Source organism: Schistocerca americana, chromosome X (assembly GCF_021461395.2).
Source record: "Schistocerca americana isolate TAMUIC-IGC-003095 chromosome X, iqSchAmer2.1, whole genome shotgun sequence".
NCBI lineage: Eukaryota > Metazoa > Arthropoda > Insecta > Orthoptera > Acrididae > Schistocerca > Schistocerca americana.
In genome coordinates, this window is record NC_060130.1 from 867,260,565 (window position 1) to 867,281,776 (window position 21,212).

Below are 21,212 nucleotides of genomic sequence, written 5' to 3' on the forward strand. Positions count from 1 at the left end.
TGTATACCGATATCAGTGTGGTGTAAGCTCCGTTGAACTTGACTCTGACGGCCATAGCCTCCATTTTTTCCAGTTCAGGGAGCTCTATGTTTGTGTGCTCAATGTCTTTGTGCACAACGATTGCAGTTCCACCTGCCACGGCGCCGCCCGGTCGGTCGGTACGATAGACGCAGTACCCAGGAAAGTTTAAAGGCCGGTTCCCACTAGGGCTGCCGCGCGTCAAAACCGCGCGTCAGCGGCGTGGTTGCCATGGAAATGGCGTCAGCGGCAAGGCGCGGCGGGCTCTGCGTCGCGGTTTGACCATGTCGAACCGCTTCCGCTGCCGCGTGACGCGCTCCAGGTGCGCGCCGCCAATCACAGAACGCGCTGAGCGTGACGTCAGGTACGGAACCCCGGGGCAACACGAACTTTCGCCGAACCGCTGGCGCGGCCGCGGCGGCAGCTATGAAATACTTATCATCCGATTCCGAGGAAACTATTGGGTAGAAAAATTTGATTCTTGGTCATGTTACAGCCTGATATCTTCTCTCGATAAAGGACCGAATTTCTTTTCGTTATTCGTCGTGGTTACTTGCTGTATCGCATTTACGCAAACCTTTACACGAAATTTGAATGAGTGTGCAGAGGTAAAAACGCATTGCGTGGACTTTGCGTACAGTTCATTTTAGGTAATACATTATTGCGTATGAAATTTAGTCAACATATCGAAATTGTTTTTAAAGGTGAGATCAGATCGATAGCTATCACCGTTCTCGAGATATTGAATGATATGTCGGCGGATGGACTGTGCCGTGTCCGCGCGCAGGTTGCTCGCGGCGCGACCGGTACTTCGTCCTGCTCATCGTAAACCGTGTGGTTGTATCAACCGCAAATTTCGTAAACGGTTCAAGAAATCGAAACGTGTTTTTTTTGCAAACGATAACTTGTGAAAAGTCATGTATTTCATCGCATGATAAATATCCTAAATCTGTTTATCTACCGAGATATGAAAGTAACTACAGTTTTTCAGAAGGGATAGATGAATTGTTTTAAACAGCATTTAATAGCATGTGGAATGAGAAGTTAAACCGAAACTAATTTGCTGGTATGTCATAAAATGTAATTTACTAAATATCTACAGCTATTGATTATTTCCTTTGGTAAGTAACAAACCTTTTTTTCTTTATCCAGTGAACTTTACTGATTCAACGCGCGTTTCGCCTTTTACTTTAAGGCATCTTCGGTGGAATCTAGAATGATTCAGTTTTGTTTTGATATGTGATACTTGCAGATTATAAAACAGTTCACATCTTTTTTTACGTGAATGACTGATTACTTACAGTGAATCGAGTTTTTGGCGGACATATACGTTTCGCCTCACCTGGTCACATGCTGGAGGTTGAACTAAAACTTAGATTATGGAACATAAGCACATTTTCATGTTCGCTCTTTTTTCTTCTGTCACTAGCTGTAGACGTTTTACCGAAAACTCTGATTTGAAGTCGTAACTACAGTGTGTTCACCTCATGTCCCTTCCTGTCTGGTTTGTTTATGTACATGTTGCCAATCTGCAGAATTATATGCTGAAAACTAATGTTTGTTTATTTTTGTTCTCTTTATATCTGTATGTATGTGTGGCTAGCCAGTGATAATTATAGAAAGTTGAAAGTAAATCCAGTAGTTGTCAGACAGTGGTTGAAAGATTTGGTGTTCAGTTGATTTCAGTTTTGGTTTAAATGTTTTGTGGAGGAGTGCATGGAAGAGTAAATTCACTGCTTACAGTAATAGATAAAATAGTACAATAGCATTTCAACAGATGATTATTATCAGAATACTATCACCCAATCCCTTTGTCCTCACTCTTTGACGCCCCATAATACATCCTGTCAACTAAACCCTATTGTTGTCAAGGTTGTGCCGTAATTTCCTCTTCTTCCTCTATTTAATTCCGTACTTCTTCTTTAGTCACACGATCCTCGTATCTAATCATCAGCATTCTTATTGATCACCACGTTTTGAAAGCGTCCATTGTCTTCTTGACAGAACTGTTTATCGTCCACATTTCACTTGCATACAAGGCTGCACTCCACACAAATACCTTTGTAAAATAGTATCCAACCATTAGAATTTATATTCGATGTGAAAAAATTTTCTTTTTCAGAACGCTTTTTTTGCTATTGACAGTCTTCAGTCAGGTTTGCGTCTGCACCAGGAAATACCTTACAATTTAAAATCTGGTTTCGAAAACTCTGTTCCAAATTTATATTATTCTTTCGTGATTCTTACGCAAGGTGCTGGCGATGATTACATTATGCTCTGTGGAAAATTCTATCAGGTGGCTTCCACTTTCATCCCTTCCACCTAGCCTTTGTGTTCTTACTGTTTTCGTGTACCTGCTACCGTATCACATTTTAAATTTTTGTCTTGCTTAACTATCTGAATAATCTCTTTTATCGTACATTGTTTCAATATGTTAGGGGATAGTGAACAATCATGAACGGTAGTCATGACATCTGTTTATGTTGAAATGAGAAAACATGAATAATGAAATATGTGAAAGAGTACATTGTACAGAAAATGAAAAATTGGTATGTCTTCATCCAACTTCGTCTTTCCTTCATGTAGGTGTAAGATATCGTTGTTCAAACACACCGGTCGTTTCGGTGGGTCCCAGCCCGTACCTCAGTGGCTGTCCGTCATTGGCTACCGCTAGCGTCTGCCGCTTCCAGGTGGGAACGCCAATTCCGCGAGCCGCTGCGTCAACGCGGAAAACGCTTGCCGCTGCCGTTGCCACATGCCGCGCTGCCGCGCTCTAGTGGGAACCGGCCTTAAAGGCCAGTTCCCACTAGGGCTGCCGCGCATCAAAACCGCGCATCAGCGGCGTGGTTGCCATGGAAATGGCGTCAGCGGCAAGGTGCGGCGGGCTCTGCGTCGCGGTTTGACCATGTCGAACCGCTTCCGCTGCCGCATGCCGCGCTCCAGGTGCGCGCCGCCAATCACAGAACGCGCTGAGCGTGACGTCAGGTACGGACCCCCGGGCCACACGAACTTTCGCCGAACCGCTGGCGCGGACGCGGCGGCAGCTATGAAATACTTATCATCCGATTCCAAGGAAACTATTGGGTAGAAAAATTTGATTCTTGGGCATGTTACAGCCTGATATCTTCTCTCGATAAAGGACCGAATTTCTTTTCGTTATTCGTCGTGGTTACTTGCTGTATCGCATTTACGTAAACCGTTACACGAAATTTGAATGAGTGTGCAGAGGTAAAAACGCATTGCGTGGACTTTGCGTACAGTTCATTTTAGGTAATACATTATTGCGTATGAAATTTAGTCAACATATCGAAATTGTTTTTAAAGCTGAGAGCAGAACGATAGCTATCACCGTTCTCGAGATATTGAATGATATGTCGGCGGACGGGCTGTGCGGTGACCACGCGCGGGTCGCTCGCGACGCGACCGATACTTTCGTCCTGCTCGTCATAAACCATGTGGTTGTATCAACTGCAAATTTCGTAAACGGTTCAAGAAATCGAAACGTGTTTTTTTGCAAACAATAACTTGTAAAAACTCGTGTATTTCGTCGCATGATAAATATCCAAAATCTGTTTAACTACCAAGATATGAAAGAAACTACAGTTTTTTCGGAAGGGATAGATGAATTTTTTTAAACAGCATTTAATAGCATGTGGAATGAGAAGTTAAACCGAAACTAATTTGCTGGTATGTCATAAAATGTAATTTACTAAATATCTACAGCTATTGATTATTTCCTTTGGTAAGTAACAAACTTTTTTTTCTTTATCCAGTGTACTTTATTGGTTCAAGATGCGTTTCGCCTTTTACTTTAAGGCATCTTCGGTGGAATCTAGAATGATTCAGTTTTGTTTTGATATGTGATACATGCAGATTATAAAACAGTTCACATCTTTTTTTACGTGAATAACTGATTACTCTGAATGGAATGGACAGTGTCTTGAAAGGAGGATATAAGATGAACATCAACAAAAGCAAATCGAGGATAATGGAATGTAGTCGAATTAAGTCGGGTGATGCTGATGGAATTAGATTAGGAAATGAGACACTTAAGGTAGTAAAGGAGTTTTGCTATTTGGGGAGCAAAATAACTGACGATGGTCGAAGTAGAGAGGATATAAAAGTAGACTGGCAATGGCAAGGAAAGCGTTTCTGAAGAAGAAAAATTTGTTAACATCGAATATAGATTTAAATGTCAGGAAGTCGTTTCTGAAAGTACTTGCATGGAGTGTAGCCATGTATGGAAGTGAAACGTGGACGATACATAGTTTAGACAAGAAGAGAATAGAAGCTTTCGAAATGTGGTGCTACAGAAGAATGCTGAAGATTAGATGGGTAGATCACATAACTAATGAGGAGATATTGAATAGAATTGGGGAGAAGAGAAGTTTGTGAGACAACTTGACTAGAAGAAGGGATCGGTTGGTAGGACATGTTCTGAGACATCGAGGGATCACCAATTTAGTATTGGAGGGCAGCGTGGAGGGTAAAACTCGTAGAGGGAGACCAAGAGATAAATACACTAAGCAGATTCAGAAGGATGTAGGCTGCAGTAGGTACTGGGAGATGAAGAAGCTTGCACAGGATAGAGTAGCATGGAGAGCTGCATCAAACCAGTCTCAGGACTGAAGACCACAACAACAACAACTGATTACTTACAGTGAATCGAGTTTTTGACGGACATCTGCGTTTCCCCTCACCTGGTCACATGCTGGAGGTTGAACTAAAACTTAGATTATGGAACATAAGCACATTTTCATGTTCGCTCTTTTTTCTTCTGTCACTAGCTGTAGACATTTTACCGAAAACACTGATTTGAAGTCATAACTACAGTGTGTTCACCTCATGTCCCTTCCTGTTTGGTTTGTTTATGTGCATGTTGCCAATCTAAAGAATTATATGCTGAAAACTAATGTTTTTTTATTTCTGTCCTCCTTATATCTTTATGTGTGTGTGGCTAGCCAGTGATAGTTATAGAAAGTTGAAAGAGAATGCAGTAGTTGTCAGACAGTGGTTGAAAGATTTGGTGTTCAGCTGATTTCAGTTCTGGTTTAAATGTTTCGTGGAGAAGTGCATGGAATAGTAAATTCACTGCTTACATTAATCGATAAAATAGCAGAATAGCATTTCAACAGATGATTATTATCAGAATACTATCACCCAACCCCTTTGTCCTCACTCTTTGACGCCTCATAATATGTCCTATCAACTTACCCCTCTTGTAGTCAAAGTTGTGCCGTAATTTCCTCTTCCTCTTCCTGCTCTAATTCCGTTCCTCTTCTTGAGTTAACGATCCTCATATCTAATCTTCAGCATTCTTATTGATCACCACGTTTTGAAAGCGCCCATTGTCTTCTTGACAGAACTGTTCATAGCCCACGTTTCACTTACGTACAAGGCTGCACTCCACACAAATACCTTTGTAAATTTGTACCCAATCATTAGAATTTATATTCGATGTGAACAAAGTTTCTTTTTCAGAACGCTTTTGTTGCTATTCACAGTCTTCATTTTATATCCTCTCTACTTCTGCCTTCTCAATTACTGCTTCCCTTGCAAGTCATTAAAGTCTTGGAAATGCAGTTTGGTTTCTGTACAAGTTGTAGATAATCTTGTGGCCCTATGTTTTAGAGCTTCAAAGAATGTTTTAATTAAGATTGCCAATATCTTTCTATAAACATGCAAATGCTATAAACACAGTTTCGCAGTTCTTCAGTGTGTCTACTTAACTAAGTGGTAGGATCAGTATTGCCTTGCGTGTTCAGACATTTCACAGGAATCTAACATTGTGCTTATGTTAGTTTGTACAACCCCTCCCCCTCTCCTCTCTACATATTCCTTCCACTTTCTAGCCTTCTCTTGTTTGCTTAGTTCTGGCTTGCCAGATGAGTCCTTGGCAGTTGCTTCTCCTTTGAGCAAAGTTTTCTTTGTTCTTTCTCATTTTCATTCCCCTGTTTTCCAAGTGCAAAATCGCGTTGCAATTTTGGACTTTCTGTCAACGTCATGTTTAGACATTTCTATTTCCCATGGCCTACTTTATTTGCTGCATTTTTATATATTTCCCTTGTGTCAAATTTAATATATAACGTTTTATCTAACGATTTCTACTGTACCTTCTTCCCGTTCACATACTCTGCTGCACTCACCACTATTTCTCTCAAAGATATCCATTCGTATTCTAGCGGATTCCTTTCTCTGTTTCAGTCAGTTGTTGCATTACGGTAACTTTAAGATTATCGAAAAACTGTGGGTCTTGACTTATTCAAGTTCAATTTCCTTAATTTGCTACCGTTTACTGTCTCTTTAGTTGTAAACCGCAGCTCGTAGCCAATAAATTATTGTAGGTTTGCGTCTGCACCAGGAAATATCTTATAATTTAAAATCTGGTTTCGAAAACTTTGTTCCAAGTATGTATTATTCTTTCATGATTCTTAAGCAAGGTGCTGGCAATGATTAAATTGTGCTCTGTGCTAAATTCTATCAGGTGGCTTCCACTTTCATCCCTTCCCCCAAGCCTTTGTGTTTTTAGTGTTTTCCTGTACCTGCTACCGTATCACACTTTAAATTTTTGTCTCGCTTAACTATCTGAATAATCTCTTTTATCGTACATTGTTTCAATGTGTAAGGAGATAGTGAACAATCATGAACGGTAGTCATGAAATCTGTTTATGTTGAAATGAGAAAACATGAATAATGAAATATGTAAAAGAGTACATTGTACAGAAAATGAAAAATTTGTATCTCTTCACCCAACTTTGTCTTTCCTTCATGTAGGTATAAGATATAGTTATTCAAACACACCGGTCGTTTCGGTGGGTCCCACCCCGTACCTCAGTGGCTGTTCGTCATTGGCTACCGCTAGCGTCTGCCGCTTCCAGATGGGAACGCCAATTCCGCGTCAAAGCGGAAAACGCTTGCCGCTGCCGTTGCCGCATGACGCGCTGCCGCGCTCTAGTGGGAACCGCCCTTAATGGTTTGTGCGGTTTAAGCTTCGTCTCGCTCAGTAGCTCGACAAGGATTCCCTTGCGTTCCATGAACGCGGCAAATTCTGCCCTTTTGTTGTGGATCGAGTCTGCATTCCAGAACAGGATCTGTGATAGTGTGTGTGGGTTTGCGTTACGGGCCTGGTGTGGTATGTTATTAATGTAAGAGTGTGAAAGAGTGTTTTGGTGGCAGTGTGTATGACATCCCAGTATTGCCCAGGTTCGGCGCTCATGAGCTGGGTGACGAGTGTAGTGACGGCCGTTAGCACCTTGGTAAGGATTTGAACGGTCGTATGGCGTGGAGCCGAGCTCGCGGCCGCAGACTATATGTAACTGGCGCGCCAACGTGCGAGGGCTTCGCCGCGGTCATTTCCGGTGCGGTTCTCCTCTTGCTACCTGCGACGGTCGTTCGCTGCAGTACGGGAAGCCAGAATCCGTTTGCCGTAAGTCTGCGGCCGCGTTCTCGGCTCCAATTCACCACCGGCAATGAAGGGTGAAGCTTCGACAATGCCAGCCACTTGTGCTGGCGAAACGTCAGTAAAAACATCAGATGAACGTCGGCCGAAGAACCTGAGACAGAGGCCAATAGACAGTCTGTCAACAAGTGGCCACGAAAGCCTTAACAATTTCGCATTTAGCTGCTGCTACTTGTGCCTAGGGCTGTTGATAGCATATGTTCAGTTCGTCTGTCCGCTGCGCCAGAGAGGTAGTCAGAGAGACACTTCGCACGCAGCTATCAATCTGTCCACGTCAGTCAAACGCCGGCATACGCTGTGCCTCGAATGACGTCACAGCCAGGCAGCTACCAAAAGTGTTTCGGTAAAAGTACGAAGTAATCTCGCGAGGGCAGCACACCTCCCTGGATCGCTTAGGATTCACGGCACTAACTCATCGTGTGGCGCCCGGAATATTGATAAAACTGCGTAGCAAGTGGTGATATTATTTTCCACTTTTGTGGCGAGCAATTAACTTTGATGCTTAGAAGTCATGGCAATAGACCATTTTACTTGGAACATACCACAGGGGTCGCCCCTGAACTGATAATGGTGCTGTTTCTGATAGGAACATTATTATTATTATCATCTTCTTTTCTTTCTCAGACCTTAGGTCTGGTTAAATATGGAAAGTGACGCGGACCTTCATCAAGCGTGACTTGCTTTTAACTGTACAGTATATGTTACATTGCATTTAGGAACTTTCGGGTCATTGAACATGTATCAATAATTACAGATTTTTGTAGTTGTATATATATGTTTGGATGTAGCTGTATTGCGTTGATGTACTGGTGGATATTGTGTGGTATGACTCCTAAAGTTGATAGTATAATTGGTATAATGTCAACTTTAACCTGATGCCACATGTCCTTGGCTTCCTCAGCCAGTTGGATGTATTTTTCAATTTTTTCTCCTGTTTTCTTCTGTATATTTGTTGTATTGGGTATGGATATTTCGATTAGTTGTGTTAATTTCTTCTTTTTATTGGTTAGTATGATGTCAGGTTTGTTATGTGATGTTGTTTTATCTGTTATAATGGTTCTGTTCCAGTATAATTTGTATTCATCATTCTCCAGTATATTTTGTGGTACATACTTGTATGTGGTAACGTGTTGTTTTATTAGTTTATATTGTATGGCAAACTGTTGATGTATTATTTTTGCTACATTGTCATGTCTAATGGGGTATTCGGTATTTGCTAGTATTATATATCCACTTGTGATGTGATCTACTGTTTCTACTTGTTGTTTGCAAAGTCTGCATTTATCTGTTGCGGTATTGGGATATTTAATAATGTGCTTGCTGTAATATCTGGTGTTTATTGTTTGATCCTGTACTGCAATCATGAATCCTTCCGTCTCACTGTATATATTGCCTTTTCTTAGCCATGTGTTGGATGCGTCTTGATCTATGTGTGGCTATGTTAGATGATACGGGTGCTTGCCATGTAGTGTTTTCTTTTTCCAATTTACTTTCTTCATATCTGTTGATGTTATGTGATCTAAAGGGTTGTAGAAGTGGTTATGAAATTGCAGTGGTGTAGCCGACGTATTTATATGAGTGATTGCTTTGTGTATTTTGCTAGTTTCTGCTCATTCTATAAAGAATTTTCTTAAATTGTCTACCTGTCCATAATGTAGGTTTTTTATGTCGATGAATCCCCTTCCTCCTTCCTTTCTGCTTAATGTGAATCTTTGTGTTGCTGAATGTATGTGATGTATTCTATATTTGTGGCATTGTGATCGTGTAAGTGTATTGAGTGCTTCCTATTTTTTGTCTGTATCCTAGATATTTATAGGCATCTGTTTTTCCATCGCTTCTATGCAGTCGCTGTGGTTATCCAATACGTAATCATCTTGTTTAGTGTGTTTTCCCTTGACTATGCTAGTTTTCTTACATTTGTCTGTTCCAAAAGCCATATTTATATCATTGCTGAATACTTCTGTTATCTTTAGTAATTGGTTGAGTTGTTGATGCCAGTAGTTTTAGATCATCCATGTATAGCAGATGTGTGATTTTGTGTGGGTATGTTCCAGTAATATTGTATCCATAATTTGTATTATTTAGCATGTTGGATAGTGGGTTCAGAGCAAGGCAGAACCAGAAAGGACTTAATGAGTCTCCTTGGTATATTCCACGCTTAATCTGTATTGGCTGTGATGTGATATTATTTGAATTTGTTTGGATATTAAGTGTGGTTTTCCAATTTTTCATTACTATGTTTAGGAACTGTATCAATTTAGGATCTACTTTGTATATTTCCAATATTTGTAGTAACCATGAGTGGGGTACACTATCAAAAGCTTTTTGGTAATCAACGTATGCATAGTGTAGTGACCTTTGTTTAGTTTTAGCTTGATATGTCACCTCTGCATCTATTATCAGTTGCTCTTTACATCCTTGTGCTCCTTTGCAACAGCCTTTTTGTTCTTCATTTATAATTTTGTTCTGTGTTGTATGTGTCATTAATTTCTGTGTAATGACTGAAGTTAATATTTTGTATATTGTTGGTAGGCATGTTATGGGGCAATATTTAGCTGGGTTTGCTGTGTCTGCTTGATCTTTAGGTTTCAGATAAGTTATTCCATGTGTAAGTGTATCAGGGAATGTGTATGGGTCTGCAATGTAACTGTTAAATAATTTAGTTAGATGTGAATGTGTTGAGGTGAATTTCTTTAGCCAGAAATTTGCTATTTTATCTTTTCCAGGTGCTTTCAAATGGTTCAAATGGCTCTGAGCACTATGGGACTCAACTGCTGAGGTCATTAGTCCCCTAGAACTTAGAACTAGTTAAACCTAACTAACCTAAGGACATCACACACATCCATGCCCGAGGCAGGATTCGAACCTGCGACCGTAGCGGTCTTGCGGTTCCAGACTGCAGCGCCTTTAACTGCACGGCCACTTCGGCCGGCCCAGGTGCTTTCCAATTGTGAGTAGAATTAATTGCTTGGGTGACTTCATGTTGCAAAATTATCACTTCAGGCATTTGTGGTATCATCTTGTACGTATCTGTTTCTGCTTTTATCCACCGTGCATGCCTGTTATGTTGTACCAGGTTTGATCATATGTTGCTCCAAAAGTGTTCCATGTCTGTTACGTTTGGTGGATTGTCTATTTTAATGTATGGGTTATCTATTGTCTGGTAAAATTTCTTTTGGTTTGTGTTGAATGTTTGGTTTTGTTTCCTTCTATTTTCACTTTTTTTGTATCTTCTAAGTCGTTCGGCCAATGCTTGTAATTTCTGCTTCTTTTCATCTAATTGCTCTATCACTTCTTGTTGTGAGATTTTACCTAACCTTTTTCATTTTTTTTCTGAAATTTCATTTCTTATAAATTGTGTTAGCTGTCCGATGTCTTTTCTCAGTTTTTCTATTCTGATCTGTAGCCTGTGTTGCCATGCTGGTTTTGTGGGTTTCTTCTGTGTGTTGGTTGGTTCTGATCTCTGCCTAGTGTGTATATTTAGTGTAGTGAGTGCTCCTATATAAACCAGTAGTTTTAACTCTTCCATAGTTGTGTTTTCATTTATTTTGTTGTGTATGACTGTGTTGATAGTTTTTATTGTTGTTTCAACTTGTGGGTTATTTGGCGGTCTATGCAAGAATGGTCTAATGCCTGTATTTGCGTCTTTGTATTCTATATATGTCAACTGAAATTTTTCTTCTATATCTAACATGTGTGTCACTTCGTGTTCTATTTGTGCTTGTTCTGGTGGCTGTCTTAAGATTTCGTTTTCCTCTGATTGCTTAATTGATGTGTGTTGTTCTTTGTTTGTTTGCTCTGGGATGTTTGAGTCCATTACTGTACTTTCTTCTTCTTCTGATTGCACATTATTTTGTTCCAGTATTTGTTGTACTTGTTGTTTGATGTTTTCTAATTCTGACTGGGGTATCCTGTTATTTTTGATTATTACACGGATCTGATCAGCTAGTCGTTGTTCTGTTAAAAATTTTAATTCTGGGTATCTGGTAATAAATGTTGTGTATACTTGTGATCTGTATCCAGTTGTGTTGGTTCCTAGGTTTGTTGCTTGGTAATAACAGAACATGAGGTGTCGATTAACTTCATATGACCATCTCATCCTCTGTCTGTTTTCCTTCTAGGGTGGTTGCAGGAAGCATATCCTGCAAAACACCTCTATTTGGATTTGAATCATTTTCCAGTTGGCTAGCAGTGTCGTTACCATTGTGGGCAGGCATAGGGTTCAAGCGTCGTCCCCGACCATGACGGCGCTTGTCCGAGGCTTCTTTAGTTCTGTCCTGAACCAACTAATCACACTAAAAGGGGGGTTAGCCCTATTAGTGGTTTGTTCTTTTCGTCGCCTTTTACGACTGGCAGAACATACCGGAGGCCGATTCTTTTCCCGGGCCTCCACGGGAATTATTATTATTATTATTATTATTATTATTATCAGGAATATTATTAAGTTTGTGAATCTTAACTTTTAATGAACATATCACTCAGCTAGAACTCAATACTTTTTAATTTATAACCATACTTCCTGATCCCGCTGGATAAACAGCAAGCGGGAACATTTTCTTTCAGAGAGCACAAAAATAACGTCGACTTGCAGACTGGAAATTATGTTCAGTATGATCGCCATCGCTTTCTGGCTGACCACAAAAATAGTTTTCAGGCTCTTGTAAGTACTGCGACGATTTATCCACCCGTCGCCCCACACAATCACATTATTTCCTTACTTGTGTACTGGCTCTGAGCACTATGGGACGTAACTTCTGAGGTCATCAGTCCACTAGAACATAGAGCTACTTAAACCTAACTAACCTAAGGACATCACACACATCCATACCCGAGGCTGGATTCGAACCTGCGACCGTAGCGGTCGCTCGGCTCCAGACTGTAGCGCCTAGAACCGCACGGCCACTCCGGCCGGCACTTGTGTATTAATGGGTAACATGTATAAATATTAATCACGCACGTAGAACTTTTTAATGACAATTTTGATGTCCAAAGATCATTATTAATCTTATTACCAAGTATTGTGCTACTTTAGTCTACATGAAAACGTTTCACATGCTAAACAAACTAACGGAAATGACCTTCAAATTCTTAAGGTGTGAATGCTTGTTACACAACCGACTGAGTAAGGTTATGCTACTTACCCAGCTGGTTCTGTAAAATAGGTATTATCGGTATGAGCACACAGTGACTGCTTTGTGTAGGCTGTATCACTGTGGACCATCCGGTCATCAAGCACCCACATATCTCCAAACATAGTTCGCTGAACATGCGAAATTCGCGTCACGACTTTCTCTGTTGCATCCACCGTTGCCGGTACCTGTCAAACGTTTGCTAGTTAATATTGATTATACAAAAAAGACACAATTTCCCAAAATTCAAAAAACCAAGAATTTTTTACACATATTTTATGGCATTGTGCTTAGTTTGTGATTAACTGAGAACAACGATATTACTCAAATGTTGGCACACTCAACTCTATTGGTACATTCTCACTCCTCCAGTAAAATTTTAAACAACTACACTACTACTTTAGCAATTACATCTTGAAACTTTACTTTAATCTCAGGAATTTATTGTGGTTTATTGGTACGTACATCATCTGATAATAACTTGCTAAGAAGTCGAAACTATTATTAATATTTCTGTGACTGGAATTTCAATTATATATAATTCGATTAAAAAACTGTCAGTGTGTCAATTAAGACAGTATGCGTAGCCTGTGTCAAGTTCAGAAATCCTTTAAGAAAGAAGTCATTCAGTATCAAATTATCATATATGATCCATGTGACTAATTCACAACTTCAGTAGCTATGAAACCTCTCTTTCCAGACTGGCAACTGACCGAATCCTATCGAAACTCTGCTGGAGGCGACTAGATTAAAGACTTTCCTTTCCTGTGTAGAGCCACCAAATACATATCTTTTTTGACTTTGAGAAGGGCTACGACACCACTTATCTGCAGAAATTCACAACAACATCATGTGAAATTAGTAGCTATGAAATCTCTCTTTCGAGAATGGTAATTGGTGCAGTCCTATTGAAGTAAGTAACTTCTCATTGTGCAGCAAAAGTATAAAATATATTCACTATCGCAGTCATCTGTACTCCCTACCATAGCCCGTCCACACAAGGAGCAACGTTTTAAAAACCGTCTAAGAGCAAATAAGCCGTTTGGGATTCGTGCTAAGGGCTACTTCCTAGAGATAGGTGTGGAAAATATCAATATTTTACGCCAAAGCTGGAACAAATCGTGCGTCACTGCATCTTATGATACACAATACCCTACCAGTCTGTCTTAAATCGAGGATGAGTGGTGGGCAGTTCCGGGTTCGCTCCTATCTGGTTGGAATGCAATAGTGGGAACTGGCCACACAACTGCCCCCTTACGTCTTATAGCCCAGTCAACGAAGTAAAATGAGGAAAATAGCTCGTGTAGTCGCAAATTTCGGCGCAGTGATAGGAGAGAGTGCCATGAACAACATACTAAAAATCCTGACCGGTGACGTGTAAGTGTGGGTGTAGGGAAAAGTTCAAACGGTATTTTTTGTGTATTTTTCTTGAATGACTCAAAAACCGCGGCCTCTACCAAAACTGAGTCCCAGTACCAAATTAATGCTGTTTTAATGGCATAAAATTATGTTTATTGTTAAATGAAGTGGGTTAACACCAAATATTAGATGTCTGAACCACATCTAGGGGCAGTAGAGGCACAATAAATAATAAACTGTGTCCTAGGGCTGTGTCAGGTGGTAAGGGGATGCTGGAGGGTGGGTCTTGAGGCAAGGTAGGTAGTTCGAAAGTGGTCGAGCACTTCTCTCCTTTGAACGTCAGCTTACTGAAGAGCTACAGATGGAGTCATACTCTCTCTATCCTGCTACGTCACAGGAAACAACTGAACGCCGTTTTACTGTTCTGCTGGTCCTTTCTCACTGCGCCTTGTAAATCAGTGGTGTCGCACTGTGCTGGCATGCCGGGGAGTGCATTCTTCACAAAATGTGTTAACATTACATGGAACACTGATATAAATTATTAATAATAAGATATGAACAGAACCTACATAAATCTCCGCACACTGTTCTGGACTAGTAGATAGGAAAATAATTGTCAATTATCCTGTACAACAGATTAACAAGAAACACGTGTCCCAGAACATCTCTACTAAAAATATATCCAGTGGCACCTTGTAAACTGAATTTGCAGCATAACTTAGGCTTAACGTTTCTATCAGCCCAGACCTTCCCATCGTATGACCAATGCACCCCATGAAGCACATGAGTGCATTAAATGCTTCCAATTTCACGGTAATTATCCCAAACTGGACTTCACGAGCCTTTAAGAACAACGGTTGTTGGAAGTAATAGAAGAAATCGTTACATCTTCCTGCTGGCTATCCTTGGCAGCTTATTGTAAACACACGTACAATGTATTGTAATCACTTGGGGGCGAATTCATGAACTGCAGGGAAGTTATTTCCTTCCTTTCACCATTAATTGTATTACTGGCAGCCTGCATAAATCCCTCCGGTTAAGGAATTTGCCGGAATTCCTAGCATCGACTGAATGGAGCCACTTAACACACACGACAGTGGCGAAGATTTCCCGGGGTATCAACCCAGTCAAGCTGTCGTTCTGTGACAACGTTTCGACAGGTTTCCTTCTCGTCACCTTCTGGCAAAGTGTCGAATTCAAGTATGGATGGTATATTTATAGACGCTGGACCATAGGCTCCTCTGCCTCGTCTACAAATGGTTCAAATGGCTGAGCACTATGGGACTTAACTTCTGAGGTCATCAGTCCCCTAGAACTTAGAACTACTTAAACCCAACTAACCTAAGGACATCACACACATCCATGCCCGAGGCAGGATTCGAACCTGTGACCGCAGTGGTCGCGCGGTTCCAGACTGTAGCGCCTAGAACCTCTCGGCCACTACGGCCGGCGCCTCGTCTACAACGGCTGGGCCAACCACACGCCTCCGGAAGGGGTGTCATGGACGATGGTTGGTGCGGGGGAAGGCAGGGGGGCGGAGGGGGGGGGGGGGGGGACGTTGAGCAGTTGAGAGCGGTGGTGATGGGTAATTCCCAGCGCGTTGGAAGGACCTGGTGCTGCCTGTCTATTCCATCCGCTGCCTTCACCACTTTCACATCAGACCACTCTTGACCTATTCTTGCTAGCGCTGCATCCTATACAGAGCTCAGCTTGAAACCATCCCTGTTGACAAAAATCAGTAGTACCTCTTAGATGAGTGAGTCCCAGAACCTGCTCGTCGGGCACAACACCTCTGTCTGTTCAACATCAAACATATGACCTTTGTTGAGGCTGTACTCTGCCACTGCAGATTTGTCCGTTTGGCCGGGGTGCACGCTTCTCTCGTGTTCTGAGCGGCGCTACGAAAGACACCGTTGCGTCTGGCCAAGTCGCAGCATCTGAGGGAAACCTTTCTCAAGAACGGCTACTCAGAGACACAGATAAGACGCGCTCTCCATCCGAGCAAAAACAAGAAAGAAGGTGATCCGGAAGAAAACAGGATGTCTGGTGTTCCTTCCGTATTCGAAGCCACCCACGGCCATGACTGCCAGGATACTGGAGAACAACAACATCAAAAATACTTTCCGCTGATCAGCTAAAATAAAAAACACGCTTGGCTCAATGAAAAACAAACTAGGACTACAAACACTTTGCCGGACGCTGTGGACGAGCGGTTCTACTCGCTTCAGTCCGGAATCGCACTGCTGCTACGGTCGCAGGTTCGAACCCTGCCTCGGGCATGGATGTGTGTGGTATGCTTAGGTTAGTTAGGTTTAAGTCTAGGGGACTGATGATCTCTGGTGCTGTCCCATAGTGCTGAGAGCCATTTGAACCATTTTGAACAAGGAACACTTTGAATCTACAGCATCACCTGCGAATGTTGCAAGTAATATATTGGTCAGACGCAACAGTGTGTTCAGCAGCGCCGCTCAGAGCATGTGAGAAACGTTCACTTCGGCCAAACGGACAAATCTGCAGGGGCAGGGCACAGCCTCAACCGTCATACACTGACTGAAAAAATCGCAATACCAAGAAGGAGTGGAGCGACATAAACGAAACTTGGTAAGCGTGTTACTACACTACTGGCCATTAAAATTGCTACACCAAGAAGAAATACAGATGATAAACGGGTATTCATTGGACAACTATATTATACTAGAACTGACATTTGATTACATTTTCACGCCATTTGGGTGCATAGATCCTGAGAAATCAGTACCCAGAACAACCACCTCTCGCCGTAATGACGGCCTCGATACGTCTGGGCATTGAGTCAGACAGAGCCTGGATGGCGTGTACAGGTACAGTTGCCCATGCAGCTTCAACACGATACCACAGTTCATCAAGAGTAGTGACTGGCGTATTGTGACGAGCCAGTTACTCGGCCACCATTGACCAGACGTTTTCAAATGGTGAGAGATCTGGAAAATGTGCTGGCCAGGGCAGCAGTCGAACATTTTCTGTATCCAGAAAGGCCCCTACAGGACATGCAACATGCGGTCGTGCATTATCCTGCTGAAATGTAGGGTTTCGCAGAGATCGAATGAAGGGTAGAGCTGCGGGTCGTAACACATCTGAAATGTAACGTCCACTGTTCAAAGTGCCGTCAATGCGAACAAGAGGTGACCGAGACGTGTAACCAATGGCACCCCATACCATCACGCCGGGTGATACGCCAGTATGGCGATGACGAATACACGCTTCCAATGTGCGTTCACCGCGATGTCGCCAAACACGGATGAGACCATCATGATGCCGTAAACAGAACCTGGATTCAACCGAAAAAATGACGTTTTGCCCTTCGTGCACCCAGCTTCGTCGTCGAGTGCACCATCGCAGGCGCTCCTGTCTGTGATGTAGCGTCAAGGGTAACCGCAGCCATGGTCTCTGAGCTGATAGTCCATGTTTCTGCGAAGGTCGTCGAACTGTTCGTGCAGATGGCTGTTGTCTTGCAAACGTCCCCATATGTTGACTCAGGGATCGAGACGTGGCTGCACTATCCGTTACAGCCATGCAGATAAGATGCCTGTCATCTCGACTGCTAGTGATACGAGGCCGTTGGGATCCAGCACGGCGTTCCGTATTACCCTCCCGAACCCACCGATTCCATATTCTGCTAACAGTCATTGGATCTCGACCAACGCGAGCAGCAATGTCGCGATACGATAAACCGCAATCGCGATAGGCTACAATCCGACCTTTATCAAGCTCGGAGACGTGATGGTACGCATTTCTCCTCCTTTCACAAGGCATCACAACAACGTTTCACAAGGCAAAGACGGTCAACTGCTGTTTGTGTATGAGAAATCGGTTGAAAACTTTCCTCATGTCAGCACGTTATAGGTGTCGCCACCGGCGCCAATCTTGTGTGAATGCTCTGAAAAGCTAATCATTTGCATATCACAACATCTTCTTCCTGTCTGTTAAATTTCGCGTCTGTAGCACGTCATCTTCGTGGTGCAGCAATTTTAATGGCCAGTAGTGTACATATGAGAGATGATGCCTATTCAAATTTAGCGCCAGTCGCATAAGAGTGGCGCTAGTAGCGCCACTATGAGGATGGAAATCAGCTTTGCTTTAACGCAAACACTGTAACGGTCGAGCGCGCTTGTTACCTTTGAGATTCGACGTGGTGGGTTGATATTAGTCAAGAATGCCGCTGAGACGGCAAAGAAGCCGTTATCAACACCTCACTGAATTTGAGCGAGGTCGTGTAATAGGGTTACGAGAAGCTGGATATTCCTTCCGCGATACTGCAGAAAGACTTGGCAGGAATGTAGCCACTGTACGTGATTTCTGGTAGCGGTGGTCAGGAGAAGGTACGGTCGCAAGAAGACCAGGCTCCGGATGGCCACGTGGCACTATCGAGAGGGACAGCCTTCGTGTTTCGCGTATGGTTCTGACGCATCGTACTTCATCTGCAGCAGCAAGCCGAGTAGCAGTTGACACCACAGTGACACAACGAACTGTAACAAATCGGATACTTCAAGGGCAACTCCAAGCCAGACGCGCTGTAGCGTCTTTCCACGGACTCCAAATCACCGCCATCTGCGGATTCAGTGGTGTCTAGCAAGAGCAAACAAATGGTTCAAATGGCTCTGAGCACTATGGGACTTAACTTCTGAGGACATCAGTCCCCTAGAACTTAGAACTACTTAAACCTAACTAACCTAAGGACACAACACACATCCATGCCCGAGGCAGGATTCGAACCTGCGACCGTAGTGGTCGCGCGGCTCCAGATTGTAGCGCCTAGAACCGCTCGGCCAGTCCGACCGGCCTGAGCAAACAGGAGGGCATGGTGGAGAGCTGTTGTGTTTACTGATGGAAGCCGTTTCTGCCAATTATGGCCGTGTGTTGGTTAGGAGGTGGCCTGTACAGGTTCTGTAACCAATCTGTCTGTGTGCTAGACACACTTGAGCCACGACTGCAGTCCTGATCTGGGGAGCGATTTCTTATGACAACGGACGCAGCCCCTAATCCTCCCGAATCCAGGTAAGTAAGCAGGTAATAGGACCGAATCCTCCCAAACTGACACATTGTATGTTGTATTATAGACAATAATATAATTATCTCTGCCATGTTCCTTATCTCCTTCCCCTACCCCTCCCATGTTTTAAACAAAAAATATTGATTCACTCACGCACGCTTTGAGCGTGTTCTTGAGCGGGACTCAGTCGCTGGCGCTATGCCGGCTGGACTTTATCTCAATAACATAAAAGATAAAACTTTTAAACATACAATACACGCGAAAATTTGTTACATCTTCTACTGTAACTTCATACGCTTTCATTGGCCTTCTTGGAGTATTAGTAACGTTTAGAACTGCTACCTGCTTCAAACGGGAGGTTTCGGTCCCATCGTTTTTCAGACCCTTGCGGGCTTGGGAGGATTCGATACCATTTTTCTGACCGCGGGAGGGTTCGGGGCTGCGCTCATCTACATCTACATCCACACTTCGCAAGCCACCTGACGGTGAGTGGCGGAGGGTACTTTGAGTGACTCTGTCGGTTCTGCCTTCTGTTCCAGTCTCGTATTGTTCGTGGAAAGAAAGTTTGTCGGTATGCCTCTGTGTGGGCTCTAATGTCGGCGATTTTATCCTCATGGTCTCTTCGCGAGATATACGTAGGAGGGGACAATATACTGCTTGTCTCCTCGCCGAAGGTATGTTCTCGAAACTTCAACAAAAGTCCGTAGCGAGCTACTGAGCGTCTGTCCTGCAAAGTCTTCCACTGGAGTTTATCATCTCCGTAACGCTTTCGCGATTACTAAATGATCCTGTAACGAAGCGCGCTGCTCTCCGTTGGATCCTCTCTATCTCTTCTATCAACCCTATCTGGTACGGATCCCACACTGGTGAGCAATATTCAAGCAGTGGGCGAACAAGTGTACTGTAACCTACTTCCTTTGTTTTCGGATTGCATTTCCTTAGGAATCTTCCAATGAATCTCAGTCTGGCATCTGCTTTACCGACGATCAACTTTATATGATCATTCCATTTTAAATCACTCCTAATGCCTACTCCTAGATAATTTATGGAATTAACTGCTTCCAGTTGCTGACCTGATATATTGTAGCTAAATGATAAAGGATCTTTCTTTCTATGTAATCGCAGCACATTACACTTGTCTACATTTAGATTCAGTTGCCATTCTCTGCACCATGAGTCAATTCGTTGCAGATCCTCCTGCATTTCAGTACAATTTTCCATTGTTACAACCTCTCGATATACCACAGCATCATCCGCAAAAAGCCTCAGTGAACTTCCGATGTTATCCACAAGGTCGTTTATGTATATTGTGAATAGCAACGGTCCTACGACACTCCCCTGCGGCACACCTGAATCACTCTATGACAGCAGGAGCACTCTGGTTGTTATCCCACGCATCCTGACTGCAAATGTGTACGTCAGTCTGATGATTCGACCTGCTCTGCTGCCGTTCATGAATAAGAGTCTAGGGAGGTTTTGAAACAGGATAACACTGGCCCACATACCGCTGTTGAAACCCACGATGTTCTACAAAGTGTCGACATAAGGGACGTCATCGGATGAAAACTCCAGCGTTATACATAAACAGCATTAACCGTCCCTGTATTGATCTACCAGGTGCAACAGGCAAAGAACTGCATCCGACAAACTGACATCTGTCACATATGCAACACAACTCATGCACGTATGCATGCTTACATTCAACATTTTGCGGTTACGTTGGTTACTAACGTAGCACATTTCAGATTTGCAATGGCTTATCTCGCACTTACATTAACCTGTGATCTTTCAGTGTTAAATATGTCACCTAGATAAACGTATTACCGAAACTTCATTACTCCACACTAATTTTTTGGTGCTGCGATTTTTTGCCGTCAGTGTATGTTTGATTTTTTAATAGAAGGGGTTACGGTACTCGATCATCAAAGAAGCAGTGGTGATATGAGTCCATGATGATCTTGTCAACCGGGATAGCAATTTCCAACTGAGTTGTGTATGTGGGGACAGAAATAACATGTCAAAGGCGTTCTGATGTGAAATCGGCGAGCACAGTGGATCAAATAAACAGGCAGCACAAGGACGCGACGCCAGGACCCTCCAATACGTAGGAAGGCCCTCACACCACCGTTCACGATTCCTCCACCACCACCACCACCACCACCCCCACCACCACCACCACCACCGTCCGTGAAACCCCTTCTGGAGATGCAAGATTGGT

At 42.8% G+C, this 21,212-nt stretch overlaps 1 protein-coding gene across 1 annotated transcript in view; it reads right to left on the reverse strand.

Annotated features, from left to right (window-relative positions):
• Nucleotides 1-21,212, reverse strand: part of LOC124555629 (trimethyllysine dioxygenase, mitochondrial) — a 494,241-nt gene that overhangs the window by 244,480 nt on the left and 228,549 nt on the right. Inside the window, exon 6 of the mRNA XM_047129605.1 lies at nucleotides 12,619-12,794. Coding sequence (XP_046985561.1) covers nucleotides 12,619-12,794 — 176 coding nt within the window. The remainder of the gene's footprint in view (nucleotides 1-12,618; nucleotides 12,795-21,212) is intronic.